Genomic DNA, 13,048 nt, shown 5'->3' on the forward strand with positions numbered 1-13,048 from the left:
TGGGGTGAAAGAAGAAGGTGCAGCCCCAGATTATGATACAGACTAACCATGGGGCTTTGTGTGATCTCAAAATGAAGAGGCGGCTTCACTCAACCTATTCCTCCTGCTGCTCTCCACCTAGTTCTTTATAAAACAGCTGGAAAAAAACTGCTTCATTCAAAAATGAAAAGCAGCAAATCAAAACCGCAATGAGCTACCACTTCATACCCATTAAAATGACTATTAAAAATAAACAAGAGAGGGCTTCCCTGGTGGTGCAGGGGCTGAGAGTCCGCCTGCTGATGCAGGGGACGCGGGTTCGTGCCCCGGTCCGGGAAGATCCCACATGCCGCGGAGCGGCTGGGCCCGTGAGCCACGGCCACTGAGCCTGCGCATCCGGAGCCTGTGCTCCGCAACGGGAGAGGCCACAGCAGTGAGAGGCCCGTGTACCGCAAAAATAAATAAATAAACGAGAAAATAAAAAGTGTGATGTGGAGAAACTGTTATAGCCACTTTGGAAAATGGTTTGGCAGTCCCTCAAAAGTAAACAGAAAATGAGCACAGGATCCAGCAATTTTGCTCCTATATCCAAAAAACTGAAAGTAGGGACTCAGATACTTGTACACCAATATTCATAGCAGCTTAGGTGTAATGGCAAAACAGCGGAAACAACCCACATGTCCACCAACTGACAAATGGTAAACAAAATGTGGTATATACATACAGTGTAATATTATTCAGCTATAAAAAGAAATGAAATTATGACACATGCCATAACCTGGATGGACCCTGAACACATTATGCTTAGGGAAATAAGCCAGGAGCAAAAAGACAAATAGTGTTATGATGCTACTCACGTGAAGCACCAAAAATAGGCAAATTCATAGAGACAGAAAGTAGAAAAGAGTTTACCAAGAGCTGGGGGTGAAGGAGGAATGAGAAGTTATTATTTAATGGATACAGTTTTAATCTGGGATGATGAAAAAGTTATAGAAATAGATAGTGATGATTGTACAACACTGTGAATGAACTTAATGTTACTGAAATGTACATTTAAAAATTATTAAAATGGTAAGTTTATGTATATTTTACCACAATAAGAAAGAATTATCCCAATGAAAAAGAAATAAAAATCAGAAAGGAAACAGCACAGACTCTGTTTAAATACTGGATGGAAAAGGCAGATGAAGAATGGATAACAGAAGTGACATTACCCAAGAAAACTGATGGAAGTTCAAATAAATAATTCTCATAGCCTCAAAAAAATTACAGGAAACATTTCCTCTGATAAAGAAGCTCAAAGAAAAAGAGAATAGAGATCAAAGAAGAGAAAAGAAAAACAGAAAGAGATAAAATCACTCCAAGAAATGCCGGGGAAGGGGGAAATACAAAAATGAAAATTAAATTAAATTAAAAACTTAAGAGAGGTTAAAGGAATATTGGAATCAACTCAAGCAGAACAAACACAACTGAAAATAGTGTGAAAATCATGGAATCTTGAGGGAAACACACAAAACAAAATAGAAAAGGACAAAGATACACTAATGACTGGAAACATAGATACAGAAGGAAAAGAAAATCCAATGTATACATAATTCAAGTTCCTGAAGAAGAAACAAAAAATTAAAAATATAATTTAAAACCATTCCAAGAATTAAAGTGGCCTTACATCTATATATTGAAAAGAAACACCATGATCCAAGAAAAAAAAAACAACAGGATGATAAATTTCAAGGTAACTCCTAGTTTGATCATTTAATTGCAAGACTAAAGAATGACTTATTGGCATCAAGGCAGAAATATCAAGTCATCCATTGGAGGGAGAAATCAGGCTATTTCAAGATCTGGAAATAGTCAGACAAAAGACAAAATTCTGAGCAATAGGAAGTGTCTTGAATTTTTTATAACCAGGGAATTTATTCTTCATGTTTAAGGACAATGGGTGGAGATTCTCAAGCATGTAAGAACTCAAGAACTACAGAACTCAATACTCCTGCATGAAAACCAAGGGACAAATCAAAATAAAGAACTGAGGATTGAAGAAGTCAGGTTACAAAGATTAGCAGAAGACATTAAATATAGACCTAAGGTTGAACAACTATGTGAATTATAGTTTCAAAATTGCATATTATAAACATTAACAATTCAAAATTATTAACTAACAAAACTCAAAGAGTGGGAGGATGGGGCAAAAGAAACTGAGTTCAATTTCTTGGCTGTCAGCTGAATTCAAGTGATACTATCTAAAGTTGAAACACACAGCTAAGAAAAAAAAAACTAACCCACTTTAACTTTAGAAAGATCTTTTAGAATTAATAATCCTTGTTGTGAAGATTCATTTATCTAAACATCAGTAGTAACTTGTTTCACCTCAGTTTTTTAAATTAAAATAATAAAGATTACAATTAAAATTTTTGTTAAAAAAACCTCAGAGTAATCTTATCTGTATCTCAACTTCCACCATCCATCCATTTTCTATTTCAATTTATATATGTGCATATACAGATGTCTAAAATGATCAAATGTATACAATGATTATTTCTGGATAATAACAACTTTTTGTTGATCTTTTCCTTGTATTTTTCCATTTTGTCCTAGTTTGTAAATAACAAATTATTATATTTCACAAAAACAACAAAGTATTTTTAAGAGGCATATAGTCGAATTGGTACTTATTTTAGTAAAGATGAAAACTGCTGTTTTTCACTGACAAACTAAGGGTCCAATTCTCAACTCTTTAAGGCTCGGTTTATTAAAAGTCTTTCAGCTAAAAGAAGATTATTAGTTACTTCCTGACACATCGCTGACCCAAGACTCTTCACCAAATGCCCTAGAATACTCACACTGGATAGCCTCTGTGCCTTTGCCTGTAGGCAACCACTCCCCCTACCCATCAAATCAGACTTCTGTCTGGAGGCTGGTAGGGGAGAGGAGCACAGGAACGAGGGGAGAAGTGGAACTGCACAGAACCCCAGGGCATTTACAGCTGTTCCTTCTATTCCTCTAAACTACACTAGAGAAGAGAACAAAGTGACTTGGCATCACATGCTTCCAACTCCCCTGAAGAGGCGGTCTAGTTCTCTGACATCTTTTGATTTCAATATTTTAGCCAATATTCCTGAAATCCTCTAGCTGTTTGTGGATTAAGAGTCTTCTATCCCCACAGGCTTTGAGCTATCTCGGCATGAAACAGCCATCCCCATGTTACTGTTTTCTCTGACAGTGTTGCTGTGCTCATGAGTCATGCTCATGAACTTTCCTTCCGATTTCCTTTTTCCCTTTGGCTCTGGTACCAAGCCAAATGGATCTAAATGGCACTGAGTAAGACGTAGTCTAGATCAGTTTAAAGGATAGAATCTTAAGTCTTAAGGATAGAATCTTAGAGTTGTGGAGAAATCTCCTTACAAAATCTCCTAGGTAACTGAGGGTCCAGAAACACTGGCCTAGTTGTAACATTGGCCGAGTTGTAAAACTGGGAACTTTCTGCCCTACGTTTGTCACAATGGAAGTGAATCTGTCTCAGAACTGAATTGCTACCATTTCCCCCTAAAAAGCACCAGAGCTCCTTGGAGAAAAGGCTGATTTCAGGGCTGGGGTAGGGAAAGTACTTTCTGTTGAAATAGAAAGGAGGGAAGTGCTCAAAGAATGGCAAAATCATATCCAAAGAAGGCAGGAGCCAGCTTGAAGGGACTCTCACTGGCCAATTCTGGGTTAATTTGAGCATCAAAATAAAAAATAAGACTAACGGATTAAAAACTTGGCTGCTTCAACTATATTCTCAGGGTCTGATTCTCACCCTCTCTCCCCACTTTCAACTCTCTCTCCTTTATTTCCTGCCCTTTAAGCTCTATGCGTGGAAACAACATGCTCCCGGTTTTTTCTCTGCTTCTGGAGGCTGCACATGCTCTACACTGGAGTAAAAGAGTCCAAGTTTTAGTTTTAGGCTTTGGGGTGACCACAGAAAAAGCAGTCTCTTTTTTTTTTTGTTGTTGAAAAAGCAGTCTCTTAACTGAGTGAGGTTCTGTGGCACTGAAACTAACCTGACATGGTCTAATGGGATTGTTTATTAAGTTTGAAAGACAAAATTTCTATTTTTGTAGGTAAAACAATTGAGTATCAGAAACTTCACATAGCTCAACAGCACGGTCCACCTGAGCTCACAGAAGTTTTACACCAAACTCCTTAGTGCCAAACCTAAAGCTATTTCAAATTGGTTCCCTGTTTTATCCTCTGTGCCTTTTATTTCCTTGGAGGCCGAATGAGGAAAGGTGACTGATGAAGGGGTAGAACACGAGCCTCCCTGATGACGCAGTTTAATGCCATCTGCATCTCACATCCATCCCCTCCATCAGAAGTACTGTCCTAGGGTGAAGAGAGTGCTGGACCAGGAAACCACAGACTAGAATCTAGTCCTGCCTTTCTCATCACCTTGCTGAGGAAAGTTGGAGGAGCTGAAATTTCTCTCAGCCTCTCTTCCTTCTTTTGCAAAACAGAGGTTGAATCAAGACTAAGTTATGTCTGATGTCCCTTCCAGTACTAATATTTTGCAGCTCTTTTTTCTATAAGACTTGGGGTGGGCTGGGGTGGGGGGAACAACATGAAAATAAGTACCATATTTATACATGTACTGATGTGCTGTATAGAAGGGCACATCCATCAATCAAATAGAGAACGAAGATTAAAGGGAAAATATTTACTTTATTAGCTGAAACCGGTGGTTTGGTCAAGCTAGAAATAAACTTCTAGACTCCATATTACTTAATATGTTTTATTAATCCATAATATGTCGTTTTATGTGATTTAGCAAGAAAAATATACTTTAGTTGATTTTTTTAAAGCTCTTTTTTTCTTTCTTTTATAAATTGTATGAAAGTTGTTTTAGGTGATTATGAGGACTAATCATTTGTTCACAAATGTGTGGACTTCAAATCATGAGTCTCTTTTGAGAATCTGTAAGAAAATGTTTTAAAAGCTTCAGCTCTCTGCTACCCAATTATAACAATGCTAAATTTAGTCAGATTTCGGTTTGTCCTTATAAGCTAGACAATGATGATAATCTCTAATTTGGACTTTCCAATATAAGCATTGTTATGAAATCGTCTGTAGTCTAAGATTGCTTAGAAAAGGCAAAAATAACCTTAATTCTTGCAAATCTGTACAACAATATGCGGCATAAAAAGAAGAAAAGGCTCACTGCATAACAACTCAGTAGAACAGTGAATCTCCTCAAAGCGTCCTTCCATGGAGTTACCCAGCCCGAAAAACAATTCTACTTTGCTCAAGAACACTGTTTAAAAAAAACTGCAACCCCAAGTAAAAGTTTTATGAGCAATTCCTGTACAGGCCACACAAGGAACAGAGAAAGTAGTAAGATATTAATATTTAACAGATAAATACAGGTCACATTTACACCATCAAATAATTAGATCATTTGGCTATATTAGGTTTACTTAATCACCTTTATCATTTATTATAGAGGTCCTCCTTATAGCAAAAACTCTAGCCCAAAGTCATAAACTTCACTCTGCAACACCCAAGGAAGCCAATGAGCTCTGGTCTAATGACCAAGTTATTCTTCTTGTCAAGAATGCTCTATGTACATACACCCATGTGCATAAACATTCCCTATGTAGCCAAAGATTCTATTATCAATGTCTGAGACATGATCTTCCATTCTCTCACCTAAAATAAAATTACTTCCCTTTCCATACTCAATCAATAATATATTTTAATGTCTTTTCTCCTCCTGTATCTTATGCTACATCCCAATCTTCATTAAATAATTTGGCCCTTTCTGCCATCAGAGCATGAACACTAACTTATTTAAAAACCAAGGTATGCGGCATGAAATTGAGAGCTACACATTAATATTTCAAGCAGTTGCAGAAAGAATTTCTGTTATGAAAGATGAACTAGACAGCTAGTTAAACATAAAGTGAACATGATGAGGCATCCTTATGTTCCTGTTGGACAGAACTGGTTTGGTAAGTCTTCTTTTCTGTTCTTTTCCTCCCAGGCACAATGGAACTGTCAAGCAGAAGTGTTGTCTTTTATTCTTTTTAAATTTCCATTTCTCTCTCCTCTTTTTCTTTGTACTTGATATCATCACAAGTATAGGTCCATTAGGTGACTTTCAAGACTGGATCCCAGTCAATGAAAGGGTCTCTAATAACTGCTTTGAACATTTAGCAGCCTAACATTTACTACTCTTTCAAATGTCCTTCTTTTCTAGAATACTTCTTCTGTTTATGAGGCTTTAAAATTCTATAGCTTTTAGGCCATGCTCCTTATTATGGCCACTTGATTTGAATCAGTAAAAAATAAACCCAAATTTGCTAACACCTAAAAATAACATTAAAAAGTGTTTTAATGCCTAGCCGTAGGCACTAAATAAAGTAGTATGAATAGGACTATCATTCTTGGTCTTCCACAATCAAGCAGATTCTTTGGAGGTTATTTCAATAGGACAATAGCCACTAGTTTAGGATACAGTTCTAAATGCATCCAAATATAACCGCGTTCATTCATTCACTGCATATTTCCTGTGCTTCAACTATGGTGACAGGTACTGGGCTAAGTGCTGCAGGTACAATAGTGAGCCACACAGAAACAGGCCATTGCTCTCCCTGAACTAGAGTCTGTGTGGGAGAGTGACACTAACCAAATAATTGCACTTTTGAACGTATACTTAGAGATAGGTGTGGTTAAGAAAGGGATTCCATGAGAAGTTATTATAAGGAATTTGACTTAGTTTGCGGTCAAGGAAAGCTTTCCTGAAAAAGTGATATTTAAGTAAAAATCTAAAGGATGATTAGTTGTTAATAGGCAGAAGAATTGGTGAGATGGGAATGGGGGGAAAGAGGAGAGGAGGATTCTTCAAAACTGAAGCAAAGCATGCAAAAAGGTCCTATGAGAAGAGGCACATTAGTTTCCTATTGCTGCTGTAATATAGCACAAATTTAGTGGCTTAAAATAGCACAGATTTATTATCTTACAGTTCTGGAAGTAGGAAGTCCAAGATAGGTCTTATGGAACTAAAATCAAGGGGAGAGTCTGTTCCCTCGCCATTTCCAGCTCCTACATTCCTTGGCTTGTGGCCCCTTCCTCCATCTTCAAAGCCAGCAGTAGCCAGTCCAATATTTTTCATGATGCTGTCTCTTTGACTCTCTCTTTTCTGTTTCTCTTTTTCACTTAGGAAACTTGGGCCATTCAGATAATCCAGAATAATCTCCTTATTTTGAAGTCCTTAATTTAATCACATCTGCCAAGTTCCCTTTTCCATATAAGGTAACGTATTCACAGGTTCCAGGAATTAGGACTGTGGACATCTCTGGGGAGCCATTATTATACCTACCATGAGAGAGATCCTGTTTCATTTAAAAACTGAAAAAAGGTCAGGGTAGGTAGATGCAGAAAGTGAGGAGAAAAGTAGTATTGGATGAGGCTGGGGGGAAAAGGTGGGGTAAGGACCACACTTACATAACATAAACCATGTCAGGGTTTTGATCTTTATTCTAAGAACACTGAGAAGGTATAGAAGTGGTGAGAGGTTATATTTGATATTTTAAAATACCCCTCTGGCTACTGGGTAGAAAATATATTTCAAAATAGCAGAGGTTCACGAAAAATATGATGGCAGAGCAAGAGAAGATATTCAGATGATTATTACTCAGATTACTGAAGTCACTTCAGGCTTTCACGTTGTAACTGCGTGATTCTATGACTTTGGTTAAATACCTGCCTGGTAGTTCAACCAGGAAGATTAAATGTTACAATGTACAACATGCCATTTATACAGGAACAGTACCAGGCATGATAAACAGTCTTTGTATTATTATACCGCTTCTATTATTAATTACTGTGTATAACTCTATGCTAGTAAATTAGAAAACTTAAGTAATATGGATAATTGTATGGAAAAATAAAAATGATTATACCTAAATACATTTCTATCTTAAGGAGAAATATAAAATGTAATTCAAGAAGTAGAAAACCTGGGTAGATTAAGAACGCTTGTAAACAGTGAGTCAGGAAAGATGATCAGAAAATGAAGTAATGCAGGCGCAGGATCTTAATCATGTCGGGCCTTGAAGGCCATCCTAAGGATTCTGGCTTTTACCGTAAGTAAAATGAGAAACGTTTTCAGAGTTTTGAGGAGAGGAATGCCATGGCCTAACTTTGGCATTCAAACTGGTTGATATTTTGAAGATAGATCGTAGGGGGTAAGCATGGAGGAAGAGAATGAGGCAATAACTCAGAAGACAGTGACTGTGGTTTAGGCTAGGGCAGTAACAGTGAACTGGTGGGGAGTGGCTGGATCTCTGCTATGTTTTGAATGGTTTTCTGATGGATGTGAGAGAAAGAGAGTTGTTAAGGATGACTCCCAGGTGTGCGGCCTGAGTAACCAGAAGGCTGCAGTCGCCGTCAATGGAGACAGAGAGACGGGCTGACTTTGGGAGGTCAGTATCTCAGTTAGGAACATGACAGGGAATTCTACTGGACCTTCCAATGGAGTTGTCAGGTAAGCAGCTGAAAGTGAGTTTGGAGCTTGGGGGAAAAGTCTAGGCTGGAGATATAAAGTAAGGAGTCATTGTCAATTCAACAACATTTAAAGCTTCTGAGGCTAGACGAGATCCCAAGGGAGAATGTAGACTAAGCAAAGCTACAAGGACCAGTCCTGAGACACTCAAGTAATAAAAAGTGGGAAAGAAGATTAAGAATCAGCAAAGAAGGCTGAAATGGAGCAGTTAGTGAGGTAAGGGGAAAACCAAAAAGAATGTGGTGCCCTGGAAGGCCTACCTTTTCCTTCTCTAACATCTATTCATCTTTCAGATCTTGGTCAAGTGATATTTTATTCCCCAGACTTGGTTAGGCGTCTCTCCTAAGTGCCTCCACAGCATCCTGCTCTTCTACTCTTCCTAACTTTTGTCACATTATATTATAATTACCTGTACTTCCTCATCTCCTCTTCTAAGCTGTAACCTTCTTGAGAAGAGAAAGCAAGTTTCTCTCACTTACAGAGTACTCCCAGATTAGCAAAGTGCTTAACACACAAGAACTGCTGAATACAAGTGGTTGAATTGAATTAGTAGAATCAGTACTTATCTTCTGGTTACAGATACGTAACTAGTGGGATAGGAAGGTCTGTTATGATTCTCCACACCACTAGTACCACACACACATTTATCCTCGTTATTTGTCTATGTGACCATTTGGAAATTTTCAGCATTAACTACTTGGTGTGTCTCACGGTTCTGATTCAGGTAGAGGGGGAAGAAGAAGGAAGCCAGTGTTTATATGTACATACCAAGCATGCCTTTCATATGTGAGCTCACTTAAGCAGTTAACACTTCTCACAAATTTGGGAAGAAAAGAATAATTAGCTCCATTTTACGAGAGGAAACCAAGGTTAGTTTAGAAAAGCTAACCAGCTTGTCTAAGGTCACCCAATAGGTAAGAGCCAGGATTTAAATATCTGTAAAGCCCTTGTTTATATATCTATCATATATCTACATCTACATTTTATACAATATAGATATAGGTATACAAACTTGCATACAGATATAGAAATATATATAAGCATATATACATATAGTATATAGCATATATAATACAGTATACGTATATAGCAAAATAAAATGGCTATTTTAAACATGCAATTATAAAAATGTTGCTTACCGGAAAGTAGAGAAGCAGAGACCCAAAAAGGATTGTTTCCAACAGGATAAGGCCCGACGCCCTGATGCTCTAAAAACAACAACAAAAATAAAAATGTCAATGTAAATTGACATTTCTAGGCATGGAAGAATTTAAGCTCTTGTGACAATGCCTCAAGCAGAACAACATTCTTTGGTGGGGGGAAGTAATCAGAAATTGGCTTATATTTCAGACCAGTGGACTTAACTGAAACATGCAATAAGACTGACTATAAAGGTAGTGGTAGACTTAATGATATTGCCAGTGGCTTCACAGAATTTTGTTGTCTAAAATTTGAATCACTGAACTGAGAACATTATTTAGAAGATCCTTCCAAATCTAAGAAATTCACAGACACAAAAAGTCTTGCCTGTATTGCTGAAACATCAGCCACAAATGCATTTCTTTTTTTTTTCCAAAAAGGATATTCTTTTAATTTGATTTTTTAATTGAAGTATAGGTGATTTACAATATTGTTAGTTTCAGGTGTACAGCAAAGTGATTCAGTTACATATATTTTCAGATTTTCCATTACAGGTTATTACAAGATAGTAACTATAGTTCCCTGTGTTACACAGTAAATCCTTGCTGCGTATCTATTTTATGTATAGTAGTATGTACCTGTTAACTCCATACTCCTAATTTATCTCTCCCCCTCCTCCCTTTCCCCCTTTGGTAACCATAAGTTTGTTTTCTATCTGTGAGTTTGTTTTGTATATAGATTCACTTGTATTATTTTTTAGATTCCACATATAAGTAATATCATATATTTGTCTTTCTATGACTTACGCCACTTAGTATGATATCCTCTAGGTCCATCCATGTTGCTGCAAATGGCAACATTTCAATCTTTTTTATGGTCGAGTAATATTCCATTGTATACATACTACATCTTCTTAAACCAATTGTCTGTTGATGGACACTTGGGTTGTTTCCATGTCTTGGCTATTGTAAATAGCACTCCTATAAACATTGGGGTGCATATATCTTTTTGAATTAGTTTCTTTTCTGGATACATGTCCAGGAGTGGGATTGCTGGATCATGTGGTAGCTCTATTTTTAGTTTAAGGAACCTCGATACTGTTTTCTGTAGTGGCTGCATCAATTTATATTCCTACCAACAGTGTAGGAAGATTCCCTTTTCTCCACACCCTCTCCAGCATTTGTTCCTTGTAGACTTTCTGATGATGGCCATTCTGACTAGTGTGAGGTGAGACTTCCACAAATGCATTTCTGAATGCTATCCCTAAGCCATTTCACAAATACCTGAGCAATGGTTTCAGTGGATAAAACAAAAATACATACAAGGTCTTAGCAAATCAGTGGTACATCTCGCACCATGTCAAAACGTCGTTCCCAAAACTCAGTAACAGAGCTTCACTATTTAAATAACATAAATCACATTTAAAAACAGAGGTATCTCACTTTATGAAATGCCTAAATTATTAACTCAAAATTCAAAAGAATAAGTTGATTTTCAAATAAGCTTCCTGATTATTTAAAGTTTGCTTAGCATAAATATATTTAATAATCTTAAGATATTTTGTTAGACTCAAAATAGTATTCTCTTCCCAAAGCAAAATGCTTAGAGCTGTGACAAGAAATGAAAGACCAAACTATCAATCTTATTTAGAATAATAAATTTTGCTTTGATGAGTTCAAATATCAATATAGAGTAAACATATCGGTTAAGAATACAAACACAAAGACAGGTCGTTCTAGAACACCTGTGTTTTCACTCAATGCAACGTAAAATGTATACACAAATTACATCTGATGTAAATATGATATCTTAACAGGGAAATACTTTTAAGTAGTTCAATTAATTTTGCAACCACAAAAAGGCAGTGAAATGCTAAACCACAAGTCTATTACATTAAAAACAAAAAAAGTGTCAGATAACTGGACTGCCAGGGAAAATTCTTATTCCTCTTGAAAACACTGGGAGGACATTGCTAGACACAGAGGAATACTTTGTGTAATCCCTCAAAACAACTCAGAGTCTTCATTAATCTAAGAATTTGGGAACAGAGAAACAAGTTTAGTCAGTGAACAGACTTGATTATTCGAGTGGCTTCTCCCTTTTGGTCATTATTTTAGCTAGCAGATGCTCTTAGTGAAAAGAAAACTTCTATCAGCAAGACTTTAAATGGCTTTTGGCTGGCAGAATTTCCAACACGGCAAATTACATTCATACCTAATTATGAATACTCCATAGTTTAGTTTTTAAACTTTCTCCAAAATGACACTAATTTAGAGTGAGTCCAAAATATAATGCAAGACTGCTTATAAAAAAAAGTCTATGCAATATTGTTTGAAAACAAGGGATATAAAAAGAAGCTGCAAGGCTTAATGGAAAAGATAGACTTTGCAGTTAACGTCATCTCAGTTTGAATTATGAAACAACCACTTTAGTTAGGTGACCTTGAACGTCAATGGCCTCACCTGTAAAATGGGTATCCTCATCTTTGCCTTATTAAACCTGACATCTTTGATAAAGTATATAAAAATGGCTGGCATCTTGCCTGATATGTAATAAGTAGGTATGCATTCCTTAAGGTAGAAAACAGCAGCAGGATCATGAATTTGAAAACCACAGAGGTATATGTAAGTAGCTGTGAACATTTTTTTAAAGTTTGGGGTCCAAAATGACCCCAGAGGAGCAAAAGCCTGGTGGTAGGGAACACAGAAGTTCTTTGTTTAGGGCCACTGGGCTCTCAGCTATGTTACAACCATCACTACCACATAAAAACAGTTGTAGTGGTGCATGCTGTTACATATTCTCAGAGAAAATAATCTGCCTCCTTTTCATTTGGACATGCTGAACTCTTAATACCTCACTGCCTTCCTCCTGGTTGAGTAGAGAAGCCCCATGATTTCAAATTATAAACTGGAACTCCGACAAATGGTTCCATAACCAAATGTAAGCCCTGTTCAAAATTTGTGCATTTTCTTTCAAAATATGCTTGGGCTGAGTTGGCTCATGGCCTCACAGAATGAGCAGGTACCTAATAGGTGGGACTTCAGGGACAAAGAAGAAATCTCATGCTCCCTAAAACATTTCCACATTGTCTTATTGGTACTGGAAGTTCTTTTAACTGGAACAAAGCGTTCTATTTTGTACTTGGTGCTAACAATTAATATACGTGTTGTAAGTAATACACTGACTTACGTTCAAAGTGAAGGATAGGAATCCTTTCCTTAAGGTGTAAGTGATAGGATGAGAAAGGAGAGAGGAGGGATTGAAAAATAAAGATGGACGAAAAAGATAATGCACAAAATAATAGAGGCCAAGAAATAAATTTCATCTCCTTCACAGTTTTGCCTGAGATAGAAATTGTGGTATGGAACTCTTTTTAACCAGAGCTGCTAA

The 13,048-nt window shown here is 36.9% G+C and overlaps 1 protein-coding gene across 1 annotated transcript in view; it reads right to left on the reverse strand.

Annotated features, from left to right (window-relative positions):
• GPR158 (G protein-coupled receptor 158) overlaps nucleotides 1–13,048 on the reverse strand; it is a 300,753-nt gene that overhangs the window by 88,327 nt on the left and 199,378 nt on the right. The window contains exon 5 of the mRNA XM_024766198.1: nucleotides 9,658–9,726. Within this exon, the coding sequence (XP_024621966.1) occupies nucleotides 9,658–9,726 (69 nt within the window). The remainder of the gene's footprint in view (nucleotides 1–9,657; nucleotides 9,727–13,048) is intronic.

The sequence above is a fragment of the Neophocaena asiaeorientalis genome, unplaced genomic scaffold (genome assembly GCF_003031525.2).
Source record: "Neophocaena asiaeorientalis asiaeorientalis breed wild unplaced genomic scaffold, Neophocaena_asiaeorientalis_V1.1 scaffold217, whole genome shotgun sequence".
NCBI lineage: Eukaryota > Metazoa > Chordata > Mammalia > Artiodactyla > Phocoenidae > Neophocaena > Neophocaena asiaeorientalis.